General features: G+C 45.4%; 1 protein-coding gene across 1 annotated transcript; it reads left to right on the plus strand.

The window, feature by feature from the left end:
* Positions 1 to 15918: 15918 nt before the first annotated feature.
* LOC142072974 (olfactory receptor 52P1-like) lies at positions 15919 to 17261 on the plus strand. The gene has a single exon (XM_075131383.1). The coding sequence runs from the start codon at positions 15958 to 15960 to the stop codon at positions 17008 to 17010; it is 1053 nt and encodes a 350-aa protein (XP_074987484.1). The 5' UTR covers positions 15919 to 15957; the 3' UTR covers positions 17011 to 17261.
* Positions 17262 to 24947: the final 7686 nt, after the last annotated feature.

Below are 24947 nucleotides of genomic sequence, written 5' to 3' on the forward strand. Positions count from 1 at the left end.
TGGTTTCTAGGACTATTGAACTATTTTGGAAAGTTCATCTCACAGTTAGCCACGCTGCTAAAACCACTTCGCAAATTCCTTGGGCAGAACGAGACCTGGAAGTGGACTGAAGCCTGAGATGTTGCATTTAACAAAGCTAAAAATGCATTGCTAAATTCTGAAGTTCTAACGCACTTTGATCTATCCTTATCCCTACAATTGGCCTGCGATGCCTCCCCTTATGGAGTGGGTGCAGTCGTGCCAAACATTATGCCTTCGGGAGAAGAGAGACCTGTTGCCTTTGCTTCACGCACTCTAAGCAAAGGAGAAACTAACTATGCCCAAATTGAACGTGAGGCATTGGGAATCATTTTTGGAATTCAGAAGTTTCATCAGGACCTGTTTTTGCGGAACTTTACTCTTCTTGCAGACCATCGCCCTCTGACGTCAATTTTTGGACCCTATCCAGGCATTCCCCCATTAGCTGCTAGTTGTATGCAACATTGGCCATTGTTACTTTCAGCGCACACATATGAAATCAAATATCAGAAATCCACTCTGCTCGGCAATGTGGATGGTCTCTCAAGGTTACCTTTGCCAGTCAAACATCAAGATACTGCCCAAAAGGAAGTCTTCTACTTTGAACACGTAGAGAATACACCCATCACTGCTACTCAGATAAAGAAGGCAATTCGCATTGACCCAGTATTGTCCCAAGTTATGGACCTTGTGATGCATGGAAAATCTCAATGAAACCTCTCCGGTCTCATCGGACCTTGTTACCTACATGTCCTGGAGGACGGAGTTATCGATCCAATCTGATTGTTTTTTGTGGGGGAGACGTGTCATTATCCCACCACCACTGAGATCACAGATGTTAGAACAGCTAAATTCTGGTCATTGTGGAATAGTGCGCATGAAGGAAATTACACGAAGCTATTTCTGGTGGCCTGGATTGGACAGTGCTATTGAAGCACCGAATGGCTAGGCAGCAGTTCTGCGGAAAAGGACCTAGGGGTGACAGTGGACGAGAAGCTGGATATGAGTCAGCAGTGTGCCCTTGTTGCCAAGAAGGCCAATGGCATTTTGGGATGTATAAGTAGGGGCATAGCGAGCAGATCGAGGGACGTGATCGTTCCCCTCTATTCGACATTGGTGAGGCCTCATCTGGAGTACTGTGTCCAGTTTTGGGCCCCACACTACAAGAAGGATGTGGATAAATTGGAGAGAGTCCAGCGAAGGGCAACAAAAATGATTAGGGGTCTGGAACACATGACTTATGAGGAGAGGCTGAGGGAGCTGGGATTGTTTAGCCTGCAGAAGAGAAGAATGAGGGGGGGATGATTTCATAGAATCATAGAATCATAGAATATAAGGGTTGGAAGGGACCCCTGAAGGTCATCTAGTCCAACCCCCTGCTCGAAGCAGGACCAATTCCCAGTTAAATCATCCCAGCCAGGGCTTTGTCAAGCCTGACCTTAAAAACCTCTAAGGAAGGAGATTCTACCACCTCCCTAGGTAACGCATTCCAGTGTTTCACCACCCTCTTAGTGAAAAAGTTTTTCCTAATATCCAATCTAAACCTCCCCCACTGCAGCTTGAGACCATTACTCCTCGTTCTGTCATCTGATACCATTGAGAACAGTCTAGAGCCATCCTCTTTGGAACCCCCTTTCAGGTAGTTGAAAGCAGCTATCAAATCCCCCCTCATTCTTCTCTTCTTGAAGTGTGGGGCCCAAAACTGGACACAGTACTCCAGATGAGGCCTCACCAATGTCGAATAGAGGGGAACGATCACGTCCCTCGATCTGCTCGCTATGCCCCTACTTATACATCCCAAAATGCCATTGGCCTTCTTGGCAACAAGGGCACACTGCTGACTCATATCCAGCTTCTCGTCCACTGTCACCCCTAGGTCCTTTTCCGCAGAACTGCTGCCTAGCCATTCGGTCCCTAGTCTGTAGCTGTGCATTGGGTTCTTCCGTCCTAAGTGCAGGACCCTGCACTTATCCTTATTGAACCTCATCAGATTTCTTTTGGCCCAATCCTCCAATTTGTCTAGGTCCTTCTGTATCCTATCCCTCCCCTCCAGCGTATCTACCACTCCTCCCAGTTTAGTATCATCCGGAAATTTGCTGAGAATGCAATCCACACCATCCTCCAGATCATTTATGAAGATATTGAACAAAACCGGCCCCAGGACCGACCCTTGGGGCACTCCACTTGATACCGGCTGCCAACTAGACATGGAGCCATTGATAACTACCCGTTGAGCCCGACAATCTAGCCAGCTTTCTACCCACCTTGTAGTGCATTCATCCAGCCCATACTTCCTTCACTTGCTGACAAGAATACTGTGGGAGACCGTGTCAAAAGCTTTGCTAAAGTCAAGAAACAATACATCCACTGCTTTCCCTTCATCCACAGAACCAGTAATCTCATCATAGAAGGCGATTAGATTAGTCAGGCATGACCTTCCCTTCGTGAATCCATGCTGGCTGTTCCTGATCACTTTCTTCTCATACAAGTGCTTCAGGATTGATTCTTTGAGGACCTGCTCCATGATTTTTCCAGGGACTGAAGTGAGGCTGACTGGCCTGTAGTTCCCAGGATCCTCCTTCTTCCCTTTTTTAAAGATTGGCACTACATTAGCCTTTTTCCAGTCATCCGGGACTTCCCCGGTTCGCCACGAGTTTTCAAAGATAATGGCCAATGGCTCTGCAATCACAGCCGCCAGTTCCTTCAGCACTCTCGGATGCAACTCGTCCGGCCCCATGGACTTGTGCACGTCCAGCTTTTCTAAATAGTCCCTAACCACCTCTATCTCCACAGAGGGCTGGCCATCTCTTCCCCATTTTGTGATGCCCAGCGCAGCAGTCTGGGAGCTGACCTTGTTAGTGAAGACAGAGGCAAAAAAAGCATTGAGTACATTAGCTTTTTCCACATCCTCTGTCACTAGGTTGCCTCCCTCATTCAGTAAGGGGCCCACACTTTCCTTGGCTTTCTTCTTGTTGCCAACATACCTGAAAAAACCCTTCTTGTTACTCTTGACATCTCTCGCTAGCTGCAGCTCCAGGTGCGATTTGGCCCTCCTGATTTCATTCCTACATGCCCGAGCAATATTTTTATACTCTTCCCTGGTCATATGTCCAACCTTCCACTTCTTGTAAGCTTCTTTTTTATGTTTAAGATCCGCTAGGATTTCACCATTAAGCCAAGCTGGTCGCCTGCCATATTTACTATTCTTTCGACTCATCGGGATGGTTTGTCCCTGTAACCTCAACAGGGATTCTTTGAAATACAGCCAGCTCTCCTGGACTCCTTTCCCCTTCAAGTTAGTCCCCCAGGGGATCCTGGCCATCCGTTCCCTGAGGGAGTCGAAGTCTGCTTTCCTGAAGTCCAGGGTCTGTATCCTGCTGCTTACCTTTCTTCCCTGTGTCAGGATCCTGAACTCAACCAACTCATGGTCACTGCCTCCCAGATTCCCATCCACTTTTGCTTCCCCCACTAATTCTACCCGGTTTGTGAGCAGCAGGTCAAGAAAAGCACCCCCCCTAGTTGGCTCCTGTAGCACTTGCGCCAGGAAATTGTCCCCTACGCTTTCCAAAAACTTCCTGGATTGTCTATGCACCGCTGTATTGCTCTCCCAGCAGATATCAGGAAAATTAAAGTCACCCATGAGAATCAGGGCATGCGATCTAGTAGCTTCCGTGAGCTGCCGGAAGAAAGCCTCATCTACCTCATCCCCCTGGTCCGGTGGTCTATAGCAGACTCCCACCACTACATCACTCTTGTTGCACACACTTCTACACTTAATCCAGAGACTCTCAGGTTTTTCTCCAGTTTCGTACCGGAGCTCTGAGCAGTCATACTGCTCCCTTACATACAGTGCTACTCCCCCACCTTTTCTGCCCTGCCTGTCCTTCCTGAACAGTTTATAACCATCCATGACAGTACTCCAGTCATTTGAGTTATCCCACCAAGTCTCTGTTATTCCAATCACGTCATAGTTCCTTGACATCACCAGGACCTCCAGTTCTCCCTGCTTGTTTCCAAGGTTTAGGTTTTCTTTGTTTTGGCTTGTGAAATTCGCTGTGCTGGAGGAATTATATTCCTGTTTTTGTGTCTTTTTTGTAATTTAAGGTTTTGCATAGAGGGATTCTCTATGTTTTGAATCTGACTGTCTGTGAGATTATTTTCCATTCTGATCTTACAGAGCTGTTCTCTTATCTGTTTTTGTTCTTCTAATAAAGTTCTGTTTTTTAAGAATCTGATGGGGTTTTTTGGGTCTTAAAAATCAAGGCTGGTTTGTGCTCATCTTGTTTATTCTCAAGCCTCCCAGGAAAGAGGGTGTAAGGGCTTGGGGGGATATTTTGGGGAAAGATGTCTCCAAGTGGGATCTTCCCTGATTCTTTGTTAAATTGCTTGGTATTGGCAGCGTACCAGGTTTTAATCTAAAATAAGATTAGGGGGGCTTTCATGCTGGTCCCCACAACTGTACCTAAGAATTCAGAGTGGGGAGGGAAGCCTGACACCTTCCTTGTTTCTTTTGGTGAGACACTTTCTTGCAGGCACCCAGCTTTGTCTGAGGCATAAGTTACAGATGTTAACAGACAAATGTAAGAAGAAACATGTGTCAGCAACTCAGCTGCTAACCCTTCTCATGCCTGAATCTCAATGACGTTTGCAGATGACAAAAAATTGGGGGATTGTAAATAATAAAGAAGACAGGTCACTGATTCAGAGCAATCTGTAAGAAGGAATAATTAGCTAAACATGAATTTCCAGTGTGGCCTTGTGGCCGAAAGAGCCAATGTGGTCCTTGGATGGTAAAAACTGGAATCTCAAGGAGAGTTAGAGAAGTTATTTTACCTTTGTATTTGGCGCTGGTGTGGCTGCTTCTTGAATCCTCTGTCTAGTTGTGGTGTCCCCAGTTAAAACTGGATGTTTATCTACGGAAGAGTTTTCAGAGAGGGGTCACAAGAATTAGTACAAATTAGAAAACATGCCTTGTTGTGATAGATTCAAAGATTTGAATCTGTTTAGTTTAATCAAGATGGTTAAGGGGTGACTTGATAACTGTCGGAAACGATATACACTGTGAACTAGTATTGAATAATAGGCTTTTCAGGCTAGCATACTGAAGTGTAACAGCAAAAAGAAAAGGAGGACTTGTGACACCTTAGAGACTAACAAATTCATTTGAGCATAAGCTTTTGCTATAAGCTTTTGCGATGAAGGGAGCTGTAGCTCACGAAAGCTTATGCTCAAATAAATTTGTTAGTCTCTAAGATGCCACAGTCCTCCTTTTCTTTTTGCGGAGACAGACTAACATGGCTTTTACTCTGAGAGGTGTAACACAATCCAATGTCTGGAAATTGGAGTTAAAGAATTTCTGATTGGAAATAAAGTGTACATTTTAAATGGTGTGAGTTAATTAAGCATTAGAACAATTTTCTATTCATGAGTATGTTGAAGTTAACCATAATTCTCAGGTGACAGCTCTGCCTTGGAAAATGGGCACTCTGTGTGTATTTCATGAACCTGAGGGATCCCATAAGGCGCTGCATGCAAAAAAGATTTAGGTGAGAAAAATAATAACTTCGCCCTGTCATAAATATAAAGGGAAAGGTAAACACCTTTAAAATCCCTCCTGGACAGAGGAAAAATCCTCTCACCTGTAAAGGGTTAAGAAGCTAAAGATAACCTCGCTGGCACCTGACCAAAATGATCAATGAGGAGACAAGATACTTTCAAAAGCTAGCAGGAGGGAGAAAAACAAAGGGTCTGGGTCTGTCTGTATGCTGCTTTTGTCAGGGATAGACCAGGGATGGAGTCTTAGAACTTTTAGTAAGTAATCTAGCTAGGTATGTGTTAGATAATGATTTCTTTAAATGGCTGAGAAAAGAGTTGTGCTGAATAGAATGACTATTCCTGTCTGTGTTTTTTTTTTTAACTTAATGTTTTACCGAGAGGGATTCTCTATGTTTTGAATGTAATTACCCTGTAAGGTATCTACCATTCCGATTTTACAGAGGTGATTCCTTTACTTCTATTAAAAGTCTTCTTGTAAAAAAACTGAATGTTTTTTCATTGTTCTAAGATCCCAGGGTTTGGGTCTGTGGTCACCTATTCAAATTGGTGAGGATTTTTACCAAACCTTCCCAGGAAGTGGGGTGCAAGGGTTAGGAGGATTTTGGGGGGAAATATATGTCCAAACTATGTTTCCAAGTAAACCCAGATAAAGTTTGGTGGTGGCAGTGGAAATCCAAGGGTAAAATAATTTTGTACCTTGGGGAAGTTTTAATCTAAGCCGGTAAAAGTAAGCTGAGTAGGTTTTCATGCAGGTCCCCACATCTGTACCCTAGAGTTCAGAGTGTGGAAGGAACCTTCACACACCCCATAAAATCTTTGCACGAAGGATGAATGTACAACCCTCACCATTCATAACTAACAGAGCTGGCTAGCAAATCGTCCCAGAGCATCCTGGGTTTAACATCTGTCTCACACTGGCCCACTGTGTCAGTCAGCTACCAGTGGTTCCTGCATGTGGCAGCTGTATTGATCTAGGCCCTCACATGTCCCAGAGTTGCCCGCTCTCATTATATAATGTGCATAATTCTCAGCCTGTGAGTTTTTCCTGAGCAGCAGTCCTTGAAGAACCATGTACTGTGTATCGGTGTAATAAGAGAAGCAGCATAGGTTTCTCAGCATTTGCGACCTGTGTGTAGATTTCTGACCAGTATGTCACTCCTCCCTGCCAAGGGAGCCGGTTTGATGGGAGTCATCTCACCCCCTGCAGAAGAAGAGTTGTGGGGAGCGTGGGGCAGCTCGGAGGTTGTGGAATCCACAGGTGACTGAGGTGTATGGAGAAGACACTGGCAACCAGCATGATGTTGGAAGCAAGGCAGCCTGGGATGGGGAAGGAGAGTTCAGACAGCGGGTCCAGGATATGGTGGGAGATTGAAGCAGCTGAGGTGCAAAGTTCAGTGGTTCTTTCCACCAGTGAAATGTCTGAAGTTATGTAAATAACATTCAATAACAATTGGAAACAAAACCGAGAAATCGGCTGGGGTCTGCTGTTTATACTTAGGAGGTTTGCTAAACTCTCAGGTAGCTCTGTTTCATTGTGTGGCACCATCTGCTCTAGTGTTGGTGATCACAGGGCCTGGAGAGACTGAATCTCCAGCAAAGCAGTGTGAAACAGGGCCAGCCCAGTTGGGTGGTTAGAGGGGTGCAGCAGTTCTCATGGCTTCCAGACTGCACCCCAGGAGTGACAACCCATCCGTCTTATACCCTCTGGACCTCAAATTTGGCCGCAAGGCATCTATGACGCAAGTATGGGGATAGGGACAGTGGCCGAAACAGGAGAGCCACATGTAGCAGTTCTTTGATTCCTGTACCACCATGTTCTCACCCATGTTCTCACCGAAGCACGGTCATTTTAGCACGGGAAGAGAGGAAGGAATCACACAGTCAGTGGAGAAGTCCCGTTGGACTAGCTCTGTCCCAAGATATCATAACCCATTTCTGCAACAATCTGTGAAAGGTCAACAAAGGTGAAATGTGATGCCTCTCTGATGCAGAGAGTAGATTAACCATTAAAACATTGGGTAGCTGTCAGACAGAAAACAAGTTGGCACCTCCCAAGGGCCACTGGCAACTACCATTGATGTCAGAATCCTGTGAGAAGAAAGCCTTTTACACGCATTTCAGCTTGCATTATTTCAGGATCATGTAATTTGGCTGCGACAGGGTGGCACTGATTTTTCAGAGGCGAATGGAATGGCTATTACAGCTGCATGGGTGGTGTGCAGTGGTACAATGCTACCATCAAGTGAAATGTGTTTCTGGCCCCCAATCTTGTGTCAGCGTTCCCAGTGAGTGCAGGTGGAAGTGCACTACACACAGGAAAGAAATCTATCACCATGTGCTGCACTGAACCGTTCGCAAACTGCATTTTGCTCTGTAAATCTGAGCCCCTGTTATTGGCAAATTATTTCTTCACTCCCGGGTGGGCTCTCAGGCTGAAGTTCTCTACGGTCTATTTTCTGCTTTTCCCGCTGCTCACAGAGTCCAGGGAATTCTACGGGAGTCCTGGGCAACCTGACAGTTCGCGGGGAGTGTTCAGGGGGATTATAAAGGTTGCTGTGCAGCATGTGAAATGTCAGCCATGTGACATTCACACACTGATTCTCAAGCCTCTGCCTTGCAGTAGCTGTAAGGAGATTTCCCTTCTCTGCTGAGCCGGATTGCGGTGACTTGCCTGTTTCTGCATTAAGGTTAGTGCTGAGTTTTTAGTACTCTCGGAAACACCAAGGGATTTACCTGGTCAAATTGGAACTACAAATGTATTGGAAAGAGTTTAGACAAATATTGTGTTTAAATTTAGTTCCTTTTCTCTAACTGTTTCCTTCTATCTATCTCAGTAACTTCCTTTTTTTTTTTTTTTTTTTGTGCTGTGGTTTTTCCTCTGGTTCGCTCTATTTTTCCAGTTCAGCAATGTCACTGCCCTGTTAGGAAATGCAGCCAAAGCCTCTGCAGTGGGTACCTGTGAACCAGAGAGTTCACAACGAGAATGGGCCACACACTGGCAATATTCTGCTCTCACATTCTGTCTTCACTGGGTCACTCCAGATTGACACTGTCCTCTCTGAGAGCAAAATCAGGGCCCCTGTGTTTTGAAATTCCCAACTTTCATTTCCGGTCTCAGAGCACCCCATGAACTGGGGGTTTCCTTCAGACTCTTTCAGCACCCTAACAGAATCGCACTTTCTGCAGCAGGACCCAAAGCCGTGATTTTCACAGCCGGGAGCCCAAAGTTAAACACTCAGGGTGAATCTGGTCCCCTTTGAGATCAAAGGCCAAATTCCCAACGGATCCAGGAGTTCCCCCGTAATCCACATGTAGTGACTTAAATAAATGCCCTGATTTAAATCAGCGCTGAGTCTCCAGTGACTTCATGTGGAGCTCTCCTGTGGCCTCTAAGGACGGGTGAGCTTCTTAGGACCCAAGAAGAACTGACAGAAAAGTTGCTGATATCTCCAACTCACAGGCTTAAACCTTCAAAACAAATAGGATAACATTTTTTTCAAGGGGGGAGAGGAGTCTGCTCCCTCTGAGCCCCCGCATCTCTGTTTCTGGAGAGGATGAGAAACACAAAAAGCAGTAAAATTAAAAGCAGGTTTCTGGCTTAGAGGTGGTGTTGCAAATGTTATTGGGGGAAGTCCAGAAACACACAGTGTGTGGGGGGCAGAGGGTGGGACAGCGGGACACTGTGATGACCTCCTAAGGTCCCTTCCAACCCTGATATTCTGTGGCATGCAGTATCCAGATCAGAGTGACTCAGAGTCCTGAAATTCTGCAAAATGGGGAATGGACGTCCTCCCCAATGCACAGCCCAAAGAGGCATCATGAGCCCTCCTGTGTCCGGGAGGTGTCTCAGCCTGGAATGTAAAGTGGACCACACTGTAGCAGATTGTCTCTGACACCGTCCCCTTCTGGACCATCCTTCCTCCTGTGAGAAGGTGCAGTGGCTAAGGACAGTCAGGAGGAGGCACTGTTATGTCATTTTCTGTTTGTTTAAGTTCAATGAGGGAATTAAGCACAAGAAAGCAAAACAATGACAACCAACGCTGGAGCTACAAAACTAGAGCTGGCAAAACTGGAAGCAGCAGAGAAGGGAAACTACGGCAAGTTTCAAACGTGGCAGGCAGCAATGAGGTCAAAGAAGAGGAGGCTGCACCCCAAGGGGCTACGGAGGAAGAGGCAGCCAGGGAGGAAGCTGCACAGCAGGGCTATGGAAGAAAAAGAGCAAAAAAGAGAGAGGAGAAAGTGAGAGGGTGAAAACACCAACTGGACTTCATAGAGAAGCAGAACCAGAGGCCCCTGACTCCAATGACTCCCATCACTCCAAAAATCCGCAAATGGGAACACTCATGTCCTGCAGACAGTCAGGAGTACGATATTGCTGAATATCTGACTGCCTTCGACAGGCTGTATGTGATACATAAAATCCCTGCTTGTAAGAGAGCCCCTACCCTGATTGCAAAATTCACTGGCAAAGCTCCAAATGATTTCAATGGAATGCCTAATGAAGATGCTTTAGAGACTACTGTAAATTTAAAGATACAGTTTTGCGAAGTTTTCAGATTACCCCTGAAATATATAGAGTTAAATTTAGGAATCTTAAGAGGGTTATTGGGATGAGTAATGGGGAATATTTAAAGAATGTGAAAGATTTTTTGGGAAAATGGGTGAGGGGTAAAGAGGTGGCAAGTTTTGAAGAAATACTTGGACTTGTTGCTCAAGAGCATTTATTAAGTACGGCTGAAGTAAAGCAGTGTCTGTGGGACAAAGATGTAAAGTCTGGGGCTGAGATGGCATTTTTAGCTGATGACTTCGATTAGACTCAGGTGTCTATTGAGGGCAGGCCACAGAAAGAGGGGTTGACAACTGGTGGGAAGGGAGGGTCCCATTTTGCCCCTGGGAAGACAGTAGGGGGATGGGAGCCTAAACATTCTCTTACCCAAAAACATTCCTCTAACCCCCATCCCAACTCTCCTGTAAAAGCAGAAGAGCTCAAAAGGTGCTGTCAGTGTAATTCCACTGATCACTTGAGGAATAAATGGCCTGTGCTAGGAGGAAGCCGGCAATCAATAGTTCATGTTAGTTCTGCTGTCCTCACCCCAGAAACTCCCCAAGCAACTGAAACCAATCATATTGGTTTTAGGAGATTAGCCTCTGCAGAACCAGACATGGAGCATGTTAACGCTCTCCAAATGGATGGGGTACTTGAGGCAGAGGGATACAGGAGCTCATATCTCTGTGGTTCAGCAGAATGTGGTCTCAAAGGCCAGTGTGCTACCTGGCCACACGGCAGAGATTGTGAGGGTGGGCGAAAGCAGATTCCTTATACCACTAGGTAAAATCCTTGTGGTGTGGGAAGGTCTGGAAAGTGTTTGGACTGTGGAGTAATGGAACACCTCTTTGTCGACCTGCTCCGTGATCATGTTTTTTCTCTGCAGCTCAGCTTAAAGTATTTGCCTGCCGCAGGAGTGAGTTTTATCCTGGGACCGGTGAAGGAAAGGGTAAGTTCTCAGGAACTGCTGATAGAATGGGAGAGAGTCTCCTTGATTCTTCTGCAACAGGGGGAAGCCACATGCTTCCAGGCGGGAGGGTGGTTTAGAACAACTCCTGCACTCAAGCTGGAGGAAACATCACATCAGGAAGGGATGGGGTGTAATACCTGCCAGGGAGAGAACTGTCCAGGTTGTTAGCTTCCAGCAGGTCACAGCTGAACCAGAGACAAACTCTAGGGAGCATAGATAAATGTGTCCCAGAGGAGAGCCTAGAGAAGGGGCAGGGAATCTCAGAAACCACTGAGGTGAGTGAGGATTCCTGTCACTCTGTAACACACGGAAGCAGGATGCTTCCAATTATGGGAGGGGGCTGAGACTAGGCAACATGCCCTCAGGCACAGAGGCAGGGGAGATGTTGTCAGTGAGTTTTGCAGCTGAACAAAGGAAAGATCACTTCCTATGGAGCACACAGAAATGTGTCTTAGGAGGGGGCCCAGAGGAGGAAACTGGGGAAGGAATAGTGGGGGTAGAGGAATGTCTCCCCACTCGTCACTTGGGGCATAATGCCGAGGACACTAGAAGGAAGGCTGCATCAGCATCTGGGAACCCAGGTACACAGACTGTGTCATAAATATAAAGGGAAGGGTAACAACCTTGATGTATGCGGTAACATAAAATCCCTCCTGTCCAGAGGTACAGAGTCCCTTTACCTGTAAGGGGTTAAGAAGGTCAGATAACCTGGTTGGCACCTCGCCAACTGGACCAATAAGGGAAGAAGATACTTTCAAATCTGGGGTGGGGGGAAGAGTTTTTATCTGTGCTCTCTTTGTGTGTCCGCTCTCTGGACACAGAGAGAGACAGAGACCAAGCTGGTAAATCATCTCCTGAAAAGATACCTGAAATGATACATTACAATTACAGAAATTGTAAGTAAAGGCAGGGAAATGCCTTTGTTATCTTTTGTTTTAGATTGTGAATTTTCCATATGCTAAGAGGGAGTTTTATTCTTGTTTTTTGTAACTTTGAAGCTGAGCCCAGTCGGGAATCCTCTATGTTTTACTTTTTTATTTACTCTGTAAAGTTACCTTCCATCCTGATTTTCCAGGTTTGATTCTTTTACTTAAAAAAAAAAAAGTTCTCCTTTTAAGAACCTGATTGATTTTCAGGGTCCTAAAAAGCCAGGGGTTTCCTCTGTGCTCACTTTGTAACCAATTGGCTAGTATATTTTTCTCAAGCCTCCCCAGGAAAGGGGTGAAGGGCTTTCCGGGGAATATTTTGGGGAAACAAGGGCTCAAAGTGGCCCTTTTTTCCTGGATTTTTGTCTAAATCACTTGGTGGTGGTAGCAATACCATCCAAGGACAAGGAAATGATTTGTGCCTTTGGGGAATTTTTCACCTATGCTGGTAGAAATACACTTAGGGGGTGTTTCATGCGGGACCCCACATCTGTACCCCAGAGCTCAGGGTGGGGAGGGAACCCTGACAGCATTTGACTCAGGTTTTGAGAGGGAACTGTGTAACTGGCTTCCTGGAGGGGAGCAGTCCCACAGCTTACTTCTCAGGGACAGAGGAAGGGGTGACGGAGGGTACCCCAATCCAGGTCCCAGTTTTTCAGGATGCTATTTCTGATACTTTTTTTGGAAAATATCTGTGTCTCTTTACATCTAGTTGCAGCTCCAATACCTGTGATTAAAAAAAAGGTATGAATGTAAAGTTTTGGGATAAGAATTTGATGACTGATGTTAAACCTTATGGTAAGTCTAGTTCATAGTTAATAGCTGCAAACAGATTTAAATCTGATCATAGCATAGAAACCTGGTTTGCAGTGTCTGAATGGGGAAACTGAGGCACACCACCTGTCAAGGTTCCTTCCCCACTCTGAACACTAGGGTACAGATGTGGGGACCTGCATGAAAAACCTCCTAAGCTTATCTTTACCAGCTTAGGTCAAAACTTCCCCAAGGTACAAAATATTCCACCCTTTGTCCTTGGATTGGCTGCTACCACAACCAAACAAATACTGGTTACTGGAGAAGAGCTGTTTGGAAATGTCTTTCCCCACAAAATACTTCCCAAAACCTTGCACCCCACTTCCTGGACAAGGTTTGGTAAAAAGCCTCACCAATTTGCCTAGGTCACTACAGACCCAGACCCTTGGATCTTAAGAACAATGAGCAATCCTCCCAACACTTGCACCCCCCCTTTCCTGGGAAATGTTGGATAAAAAGCCTCACCAATTTGTATAGGTGACCACAGACCCAAACCCTTGGATCTGAGAACAATGAAAAAATATTCAGTTTTCTTACAAGAAGACTTTTAATAAAAATAGAAGTAAATAGAAGTAAAGAAATCACCTCTGTAAAATCAGGATGGTAGATACCTTACAGGGTAATTAGATTCAAAACATAGAGAACCCCTCTAGGCAAAACCTTAAGTTACAAAAAAGATACACAGACAGGAATAGTTATTCTATTCAGCACAATTCTTTTCTCAGCCATTTAAAGAAAACATAATCTAACACGTACCTAGCTAGATTACTTACTAAAAGTTCTAAGACTCCATTCCTGGTCTATCCCTGGCAAAGACAGCATATAGACAGACTGAGACCCTTTGTTCCTCTCCCTCCTCCCAGCTTTTGAAAGTATCTTGTCTCCTCATTGGTCATTTTGGTCAGGTGCCAGCGAGGTTACCTTTAGCTTCTTAACCCTTTACAGGTGAGAGGAGTTTTCCCCTTCACTTTATATTTATGACACCGCCTCATGGCCTTGAAGGCTGGGTGCCAAGAGAGCGATAACACACCCTGCCTTTGAGCTAGTCGGTGGCTAACCCTCTTGTAGCAAACTAAGGGGGGAGGTGAGACATTCTCTATCACCGGGGAGCATACTGTAACCGCCATAGTCCTCATTTTCATATAAACATGATTTTACATAGAAAACATGCCTTGTAAGGTATCAGGGAAAGGTTATGATCTGTTGAAATCATGCCTCTATCCATACATGTGTATCATTAATGAATATGGAGTTATGATTATGGTGTTGTATGGTGGTCACTAAAACATGCTGTAAATTGGGGAATAAATCAGATATTAGCTCTCCAGAGGCAACAGCAAGGAAAGTGACCAATCCCCGGGCAGGGTGTCAAACAACCCATCAAGAGCCCTTGTCCAGCAAGGGAGCTCCAATGCAATGACTCACGTGCACGAAGCCCCACAGAGGGAATTGCTCAACCTTGCTTGGAGAGACTCAGCAATGCCCCCCAGACATGCCTGGACTTGTGCCCCCCAAGCACATGGATTGAGGCTATAAAACAGACAGAGCGGACACATACTGGGCCCTTCTCCTGCCCCCACTGAGAAGACAAGACTCCAACAGGGGAGATTGGCCCAGGTTTACACAGGAAACTTGTATATTAAGGACTGCAATATTCAGTGGGGTGAGAAAAATCCTTAATCTAGATGTTGCCCAGTCTAATAGGATTGAGAGTTTAGACAGTGTGCTTACATTTCCTTTTCTTTTGGTAACCACTCTGACTTTTTGCCTATCACTGAATATCACTTAAATTCTATCTTTGTACTTAATACATTTGTTGTTTATTCTACCTGAAGCAGTGTGTTTGGTTTGAAGCGTGTAAGAGACTCCCCTTGGGATAACAAGCCTGGGGCATTTCCATTTCTTTCTTAAACTGACAAACTCACATAAGCTTGGAGTGCCCTGCGGGCACACCTGCACACTGCAAGAGTAAGGTTGTGTCTGGGAAAGGAGATATTGGCTAGTGTCATTCGGTTGCATAATCCAAAGAGCAGTTTACATGTCCAAGACTGAGCGTGAACAGCCCAGGAGTGGGGTTCTCACAGCTGAGCAGGGTAAGGCTGGCTACCAAAGCTAAGGACTGGGGTGACCAACCAGATCACCAGTCCAGATAACACCAGAGGGGAACATCACAGGGTTGCAAAGCAGCATGTAGGTGGACAGGTGGGCAGTGCTGTTGAAATTATTTTTTTCTTTGTGATTGTTGGTCCAAGGCCAACTTTGGGACCTTTCATGGTACAGAGTGTGTTTGGCGAGTTTCAGAGTCTCTTTCCCATGGCAAGCCACAGAACTACAATCTGGGTGTCACAAGTTTTACTCAGTTTTGTTTCCATTTGTTGTTGTTCTGTAACTTCAGGCATTTCATTGGTAGAAATAACATTTGATATTTTTGTAACAATGTACCCCATATTGTTCATTGTGATATGATGATATGATGATATGATTATAGCATAATTATGATACAGTTTATGCAAGATGGGTCATGTAAGATGTTATTGGAAAAGTTATGACTTTCTGAATATGGTTATCCTATTTGTATGTATTGAAGATTTTGGTCAAAAGTTCTGAATTTTGATGACTTCCCTGTATTTCAAATGTAGTTACAAGTGAGTAACGCCCACTAGGGAACTTGATGTCAGTCTAGATAGATGGTTGGGAAGGGCCTATTCAGGGCAATGAGACTTTGGGGGAAACAATAGGCCTTTAGAGAAACTTATCTCCCACCTGGTGAGCCTCCCTGAGAATGCTTCAGACAGACTATACGTAGTGGATGCTATGACTCTAAAAGGCCATGTGACCAGGCCACATAATTCTGGACTCCATTTTGGGGAGTCTGTAATCTTCCCACAAACGAGTCTGGAAACCAAGTTTTGAAACAAACGGTTCCCTCCGTATTCTAGATCTATGGAAAGTAGGGAGTGACATCGTCGGTAGTTCTTCACTCCTCACTCAAGAAGACTCCGAGAATGTTCATAACTATAACATATTTACCATATTATTTTTTACAAATAAGAACCCCCTTGCTGTGCTTTTCTCCCTTTACAGGCACCTTGAGCATTTCTGAGTCATATCGATGCATCAACTGCTTCATGGCACCTTTCAACTTCACCCACTCTGACACTTCAACTTTCATCCTAACGGGCATCCCTGGCCTGGAGGCTGCCCACATCTGGATTTCCATCCCTTTCTTTACATTCTACATTATCAGCCTGTTGGGAAATGTCACGCTTCTGTCTGTTGTAGGTAAGGAACAGACTCTGCAGAAGCCGATGTACCTCCTGCTCTGCATGCTGGCACTTACAGACATTGCCACACCTACCTTTGTTGTGCCAAAGGCACTGGGCATATTTTGGTTCAATTTGAAAGGCATTACTGTGGCTGGCTGCCTCACCCAGATGTTCTTCCTCCACACGATTTCTGTGATGCACTCATCCACCCTCGTGACAATGGCCTTCGATCGCTACGTTGCCATATGTAACCCTCTGAGATATGCCACCATCCTCAGCAATGCACAAATAGCTAAGCTAGGGCTTGCAGGTTTGATAAGAGCTGTTCTCTTCATTCTGCCCCTGCCCCTGCTCCTGAGTCAGCAGACATTCTGTGCCAACCGCATTATCCCCCAAACACAATGTGAGCACATAGCTCTGGAGAAGATGGTGTGTGGGGACATCAGAGTCAGCAGGATATATGGTTTTGTGCTAATGTTTGTAATCAATGGGTTTGACCTGACGCTCATTGCCCTGTCGTATGATCTGATCATCAGGGCCGTCCTCAGAATCTTCTCTCATAAAGCCCACCAGAAAGCCCTTAACACTTGCACAGCCCACATCTGTGTGATGCTGACATATTATACCCCTACCTTCTTCTCCATTCTTACACACTACTTTGGTCAAGGCATCGCACCCTATGTTCATATCATCTTAGCTGACCTCTATCTCCTCATCCCTCCCATGCTCAACCCTATCATTTATGGGGTCAAAACGAAAGAGCTTCGTGACAAAGTAGTCAAATACACCTGCAGAAGTTCTGCAGACACAAAGTTCACGCAAAGTTCTGCAGACACAAGAGACGATATCTCCTCAGGCCTGCAGTGTCCATCAGGGAACTGTCAAATTGTCAGAGAGTATGTGAACCAGCACTAAGTGGGATGCAGTTTGGGAGGAAGACCAGAAGTTCTGTGAGCGCCATGGTTCCCCAGTTACCCCTGGCATGGAGGAAGAGTATGCTCACAAACAATCTGTAAAAAAAGTCAGCCTTCCTTGACTGTGCAGTTCTTACGAGTTGTACTCCTAGCAGAAGGAAAATCCTTTCACCAGAAAAGGGTTAAGAAGCTAAGGTAACCTCGCTGGCACCTGACCCAAAATGACCAATGAGGGACAAGGTACTTTCAAATCTGGAGGGGGGGAAAGCCTTTGTCTGTCTGTGTGATACCGTTGCTGGGAACAGATCAAGGATGCAAGCCCTTCAACTCCTGTACAGTTAGTAAGAAATCTAGCTAGAAAATGCTTTTGGATTTCTTTGTTTTGGCTTGGAAATTCACTGTCCTGGAGGACATGTGTATTCCTGTTTTTTGTATCTTTTTGTAACTTAAGGTTTTACCTAGAGGGATTCTCTATGTTTTGAATCGGACTGCCTGAATCGGTCCATGGGCCTGCATTCACCACAACCCTCGACAGCATCCAGAATGCGTTCACCCGGGGAGGGATATCCTGGCCCACAACACAATTTTTTTCAGGAAGAGGGGCAGACCAGTTGAATAGTCATGACTAAGGTTTTTTGTCACAGATAGTTTTAGTAAAAGTCACCAACAGGTCACGAGGGTCTGCGGGGGAGACTGAAATGGGGAAGATTAAAGCCTCATCAGGAGTATGACAGCCTGAGCCACACTTCAGGACGGGTGACGGTCCAGCACCTACTGCCACTGCAGATAAGAGCTCTGTGGCCCCCACTGCAGCCCCAGCACCTCAGAGGTCCAGAGCCCCTGCTGCAGCCCATGTGAGAGAGCTCCACGGCTCCCACTGCCAGTGGCAGCTCAGAGATCTGGGTCCCCACACGGCCAAGAGCCACTTGGAGTGCCACATACCCCCACCGCCAGAGGTGGCTGAAAGCTGCTGGTTCCTTGGCCACACATGGCCACTGAGAGCTCAGGAGCCTCCACCCGCTGCCCCAGGGCTGAAGTGGTAAATGTCACAGAGGTCTCCGAAAGTCACAGAATCTGTGACTTCTATGACTTAATCTTATCCTTAGCCATGTCTATGAACAACTCTCAGTGGTGAATGGAGAAGTGGTGGAACCCTAGTGACTGAGACAGTGACAATACTTTGTGCAGGAGGCAAAACAATCACTGACTTGCCCCAGACAGTAGAATTGTTCATCCCTGGACTCAGAGTGTCGTCCGGAATTGTTAAGACCTGGAATGTTGTTGCCTCTGTAACCCTGTTCAGTGCTTCTCTCCTTGGAGCTCCAATATTATCAGTGTTGGCAGGTAAGGCAACCTACTAATTCAGCTGTCCTTGATGTTATTCAGAAAGAAAGACCACAGTCATGGTTCGATGACAAAGGCATCCGGAGAGGTTTATTTCCCCCTAGGCAGAATCCCATCACCCTGAGTATGAGCAAAATGAGTGAATTACCTTATGAAAGTCCTTTTCTGGGTGGTAATACCCAATAAATCCTTAGAGATCAAGGACTACTGAGGGTAAAGACATTAAGAATGTTGATCTACCATCTCCAAACTGATGGGTTGGTAGAGTGATTTCAAGGAACTGTTCTGGAGACATTATTGAATTCTGTAGCCTCAGATTCCGAACATTACGATCAACTCCTCCCCAACCTCCTTTAACCAATCAGGGAGGTGCCTCAAGGCTTCAAGTTTTCGCCCTTTGAACTGCTGTCTCGGAAGTCCTCAGGTAATGAACATAGACCAATAAATTCTTCAATTAAGAAATTGCCTCGAGACTTTGTGAGTGTTTGCTCGAATAATTTTGCTAAATGCACAGGAGGTACAAGAGAAGGCCGATAATAAAGGGGTCTAGCTGTGAGTGTTCCGTCTGGGTGATTGTGTGTTATGGTTACAACCAAGCTTGCTCTTCAGATGATTGGTTCATTGGCAGGGACTCTTTGATGTAGTGAGGCATGTGGGCCCCATCGACTACAAGGAGCACCACCCAGAGAAGAAAAAGAAGACTAAGATAAGAACATAAAAACAGCCATGCTGGTCAGACCAATGGTCCATCTAGTCCAGTATCTTGTCTTCTGACGGTGACGAATACCAATCTTCACACTGAAAGAACAGAACAGGCTGTTCTTGAGGGATCCATCTCCTGTTCTCCAGTCCAAGCATAGGCAATCAGATGCCAGGGATTCCCAGATCATGGGGTTGAATCCCTGAATATCTTAGCCTGCAGCCTATTAATTTCCTTCAGTCATCCCTGGTTCTTGTGTAATGTGAAGGAGTAAACAAGACTTCCACAATTAAATTACCCCTAATGAAAAAACACAGTAAAAGAACTAAACAAGAGCTTAAGAACCATGTAAAACAAACAGTGAAATATGAAAAGGCATCTTTTAAAAAGTGGAAGTCAAATCCTAGTGAGGTATATAGAAAGGACCATAAACACTGCCAAATTAAGTGTAAAAATGTAATAAGAAAAGCCAAAAAGGAGTTGAAGAACAGCTAGCCAAAAACTTAAAAGTTAAGAACAAAATGTTTTTAAGTACATCAGAAGCAAGAAGCCTCTTAAACAACCAGTGGGACCCCTGGACAATTGAGATACAAAAGGAGCATTTAAAGATGATAAAGTCATTATGGAGAAACTAAATGAATTCTTTCCTTCAGTCTTCATGGCTGAGGACGTTAGAGAGATTCCCAAAACGGAGCCATCTTCATAACATCAGCTAACAGGATGTTAGGAATCATTAAAAAAGGGAGAAAGAATAAGACGGAGAATATTTTATTGCCTTATATAAATCCATGGTGTGCCCACATCTTCAATACTGCATACAGATGTGGTCTCCTCAACTCAGAAAGGATATACTGGCGTTAGAAAAGGTTCAGAGAAGGGTAACTAAAATGATTAGGGGTTTGGAACAGCTCCCATATGAGAAGAGATTAAAGAGGCTAGGACTTTTCAGGTTGGAAAAGAGGAGAAGTTTAGACTTGAAATTGGACGAAGGTTTCTAACCATCAAAGAAGTGAAGTTCTGGAATAGCCTTCCAAGGGAAGCAGTGGGGGCAAAAGACCTACCTGGCTTCAAGATTAAGCTCGATAAGTTTATGGAGGAGATGGTATGTTGCAATAACATGATTTTGGCAATTAATTGATCTTTGGTAAATAGGCCCAATGGCCTGTGATGGGATGTTAGATGGGGTGGGATCTGAGTTACTACAGAGAATTCTTTCCTGGGTATCTGGTTGGTGAATCTTGCCCACATGCTCTGGGTTCAGCTGATCACCATATTGGGGGTCGGGAAGGAATTTTCCTCCAGGGCAGATTGGAAGAGGCCCTGGGGGTTTTTCGCCTTCCTCTGTAGCATGGGGCACGGGTCACTTGCTGGAGGATTCTCTGCACTTGAAGTCTTTAATCCATGATTTGAGGACTTCAATAGCTCAGACACAGATGAGAGGTCTATTGCAGGAGTGGGTGGGTGAGATTCTGTGGCCTGCATTGTGGAGGAGCTCAAACTAGACGATAATAATGGTCCCTTCTGACCTTAATATCTGTGAATCTATGAGACTAAGGGGGGATATGATAGAGGTATATAAAATCATGAGTGGTGTGGAGACAATGAATAAGGAAAAGTTATTTACTTGTTCCCATAATATAAAAACTAGGGTCCACCAAATGAAATTAATGGGCAACAGGTTTAAAACCAAGAAAAGGAAGTTCTTCTTCACTCAGCACACAGTCAACCTGTGGAACTCCTTGTCGGAGGAGGTTGTGAAGGCTAGGACTATAACAGGGTTTAAAAGAGAACTGGATAAATTCATGGAGGTTAAGTCCATTCATGGCTATTAGCCAGGATGGGTAAGGAATGGTGTCCCTAGTCTTTGTTTGTCAGACTGGAGATGGATGGCAGAACAGAGATCATTTGATCATTACCTGTTAGGTTCACACACTCCGTTGCACCTGGCATTGGCCACTGTCAGTAGACAGGATACTGGGCTGGATGGACCTTTGGTCTGACCAGTACGGCCATTCTTATGTTCTTATGTTCTCCCCAAAGTTAGACATTTTGGCTTTTATCAATTCTTGAAAGATTTCACCAATTACACATCTGTTTATACGTCACTATAAATCCAACCTATCATTTTCTAACAGTTCCCTAATGTAAGTGGGGAACTATTGTTGGGATCTTTCCTGGCTTTTGCGTCACCCCAAGGGAACTGGTAGTGAAAGAGTCCAAGTCCCTACACCCACTCCCTTTTCCCAGAGGCCTGCCTGACCTCAAGGACTCCCCTTCCACTCTCCTGTTTGGAAGAGTCCTCGTAATGGCGATATGGCAGAGTCAAAGATTCCTGGAAGGCTGAACCCCCAGTCTCATCGTGGTCACTTAGGAGAGGAGCTAGGGTATCCCCACTGTGGAGTACTCTCTTCACACCGGACACTTCTTTGACCCACTGATCACTGCATTAACTTCAAACCAACTAGAATGTGTTAAACAGCGACTGAAAGAAAATTGGAGAGGAGTACTTGTGGCACCTTAGAGACTAAGCAGTTTATTTGAGCATAAGCTTTTGTGAGCTACAGCTCACTCCATCGGATGCATTTAGTGGAAAATACAGTGAGGAAATTTATATACACACAGAACATAAAGGAAAAAAAAAACCTGTAAGCAGAGTGATCATTTAAGATGAGCTATTACCAGCAGGAGAGAACGGTGGGGGTTGGAGGGGAGGGGGGTGAAAACTTTCCAGCAGTTAACAAGAACATCTGAGGAACAGTGGGCGGGGGTGGGGGAAATAAACATGGGGAAATAGTTTTACTTTGTGTAATGACCCATCCATTCCGAGTCTCTATTCAAGCCTAAGTTAACTGTATCCAGTTTGCAAATTAATTCCAATTCAGCAGTCTCTCGTTGGAGTCTGTTTTTGAAGGGTTTTTTTGTTGTTGTTGTAATATAGCAACTTTCATGTCTGTAATCGCATGACCAGAGAGATTGAAGTGTTCTCTGACTGGTTTATGATTGTTATAATTCTTGACATCTGATTTGTGTCCATTTATTCTTTTAGAGACTGTCCAGTTTGGCCAATGTACATGGCAGAGGGGCATTGCTGGCACGTGATGGCATAGATCACATTGGTGGATGTGCAGGTGAACGAGCCTCTGATAGTGTGGACATCTACACATCTACCAATGTGATATGCCTGCACAGTCTCTACGTAAAAGAATAAATGGACACAAATCCCCCTCCCCCTCCGCCCTGCTGTCCTGCTGGTAATAGCTCATCTTAAGTGATCACTCTCCTTACAGGTTTGGTTTTTTTTTTTTCCTTCATGTTCTGTGTGTATATAAATTTCCTCACTGTATTTTCCACTAAATGCATCTGATGAAGTGAGCTGTAGCTCACGAAAGCTTATGCTCAAATAAATTGGTTAGTCTCTAAGGAGCCACAAATCCTCCTCTTCTTTTTGCGAGTACAGACTAACAGGGCTGCTACTCTGAAACCGGAAAGAAAATTAAGGATAAATGGGAAAGTTCAAGGAAACAAGGAACCCCGTCCTGACAAACAGCCATGTCTGGGACCTAAGAACTGTTCTCTTTGTGTTCCTCACACATCCCAGGCCCCCTGCCAGCCTCTAGTTGTGCTGTGGTGATACTGCCAAGTCAGACACTGGCTTTTGCAGTGGCCACACACCCTCAGGCTCTTGGTGGCAGGACCCTTCTCCCCAGCAATTGGCCCTACATCAGATTGACGTCCTATCTCCTGTGTCCAGTCTTCAAGGCCCTCCGGTCTGGTGACACCTCCCTGTGCTGGCCCTCTGTCCATGGCCCCAACTTGCTCTCCTGAGCTGCTCATTGTGATCGGCTACCTTGTTACTAGTTGCCGGCATCCACTGTCCTGGCTCTGTCCCTGCAGCTCCCTACTCTAGCTCAGCCGTGGCTCCCTGTTGGTGCAGCAGGTTTGTGCGGATCCAGCTCCCGGTTCTGGTCTGCTCCAGCTGCAGCTCCCCAGCTCTGCTTCAGCACTGCTGCCTTCAACTCTTCTGGCTTGTTGTGTGTTTGGTTGTCATGCTAATAGCACCTTGTTGTTGCTATGGCAACTGAGTTAGCTTATTAGGGGATAGCCCAGCCAGTTTGGGCTGGCTTGGTTAGTTCAGTGTGTGGAAAATAAATGGCTGCTTTCATGGCTCACCGCTCTCTGCGTCTCAAGTGATTCCTTCCTAAAGTGCTGCCCCCAAGGATACAACAAAGTGGCGACGAGAATGGGATCCCTGTGCTGCCCCAGCCACAGAAGGAAGTAGAAGTCAAGGCAAGCAAACAAACAAACAAAAAAAACCTACCAAAATCTTTCAGCTGTTGGAAGGGGGTAAGAACTGGCTTGTTTGCACTGACTGTGCTGGCTTGTTGGCACTGACTGTGAAACATGAAACTAAAACCATGGCTACACTTAAAGGGCCACTGGAACCTTTGGAGGAGAATGTAGTGCAGTGGCATGTGTATACTGAGCGTTTTGATCTTTTTGTTCTTGCAAATGACATTACAGCAGAGAAGAAGGTGCCAATATTCTTAAGTGTTGTGGGAGCTAAAACCTACTCCCTGCTACGCAGCTTACTACACCCTGTTAAGCCTGAGACCAAATCTTACAGTGACATTGCAGAAATCCTGGGGTCCCATTTTTCCTGCAAACCACTGGTAATTCCTGAAGGATAGAGGTTCCACAAAAGAGGCCAAAAAGAAGAGGAAACAGTTGTACAATTTGTAGCAACTTTAAAAAGGCTAGCAAAACACCGTGAATTTAAGGAGATGTTAAATGATGCCCTGCGTGACAGGTTACTGTGTAGTTTGCAGAGTGAAACTATACGGAAGAGCCTATTGACAGAGGCTCAGCTTCCCTTACCGAAGGCTGTGGACATTGCCGTCTCCATGGAACTGGCTACAAAGGAGGCTCAATCCATCGGTGCATCCTCTAGGGTGCATAAAATGTCACAAGAACCTTCCCACAAAACTGTGCAGAGTCAGGAATGTTGCCACTGTGGTGAGCCGGGTCACAAGGCATCACAATGATGGTGTAAGAACCTGGTGTGTCGACACTATGGCAAAAAGGGACACATTGAGTGTGCCTGTAAACAAAAGAAAAAGAGGCCTGTGCTCTGGCCGACCTAAAAGGGGAACCCGTATACCCTAGAGCAGATCCAGGATGACCAAGGTGACACCTCATCGCAAGAAGAAGAGCCTATTAAGGTTCCTCCCCCACTCTGAACTCTAGGTTACAGATGTGGGGACCTGCATGAAAAACCTCCTAAGCTTATCTTTACCAGCTTAGGTCAAAACTTCCCCAGGGTACAAAATATTCCACCCGTTGTCCTTGGACTGGCCGCTACCACCACCAAACTAATACTGGTTACTGGGGAAGAGCTGTTTGGACGTGTCCTTCCCCCCAAAATACTTCCCAAAACCTTGCACCCCACTTCCTTGACAAGGTTTGGTAAAAAGCCTCACCAATTTGCCTAGGTGACTACAGACCCAGACCCTTGGATCTTGAGAACAATGAACAATCCTCCCAACACTTGCACCCCCCCTTTCCTGGGAAATGTTGGATAAAAAGCCTCACCAATTTGCCTAGGTGACTACAGACCCAGACTCTTGGATCTTGAGAACAATGAACAATCCTCCCAACACTTGCACCCCCCCTTTCCTGGGAAATGTTGGATAAAAAGCCTCACCAATTTGCATAGGTGACCACAGACCCAAACCCTTGGATCTGAGAACAATGAAAAAGCATTCAGTTTTCTTACAAGAAGACTTTTAATAAAAATAGAAGTAAATAGAAATAAAGAAATCCCCCCTCTAAAATCAGGATGGTAGATATCTTACAGGGTAATTAGATTCAAAAACATAGAGAACCCCTCTAGGCAA

Source organism: Caretta caretta, chromosome 1 (genome assembly GCF_965140235.1).
Source record: "Caretta caretta isolate rCarCar2 chromosome 1, rCarCar1.hap1, whole genome shotgun sequence".
Lineage (NCBI taxonomy): Eukaryota > Metazoa > Chordata > Testudines > Cheloniidae > Caretta > Caretta caretta.

Excerpts from the sequence above, each read along its gene's own strand:
- LOC142072974 (XM_075131383.1), top strand. The coding sequence starts at position 15,958 with ATGGCACCTTTCAACTTCACCCACTCTGACACTTCAACTTTCATCCTA.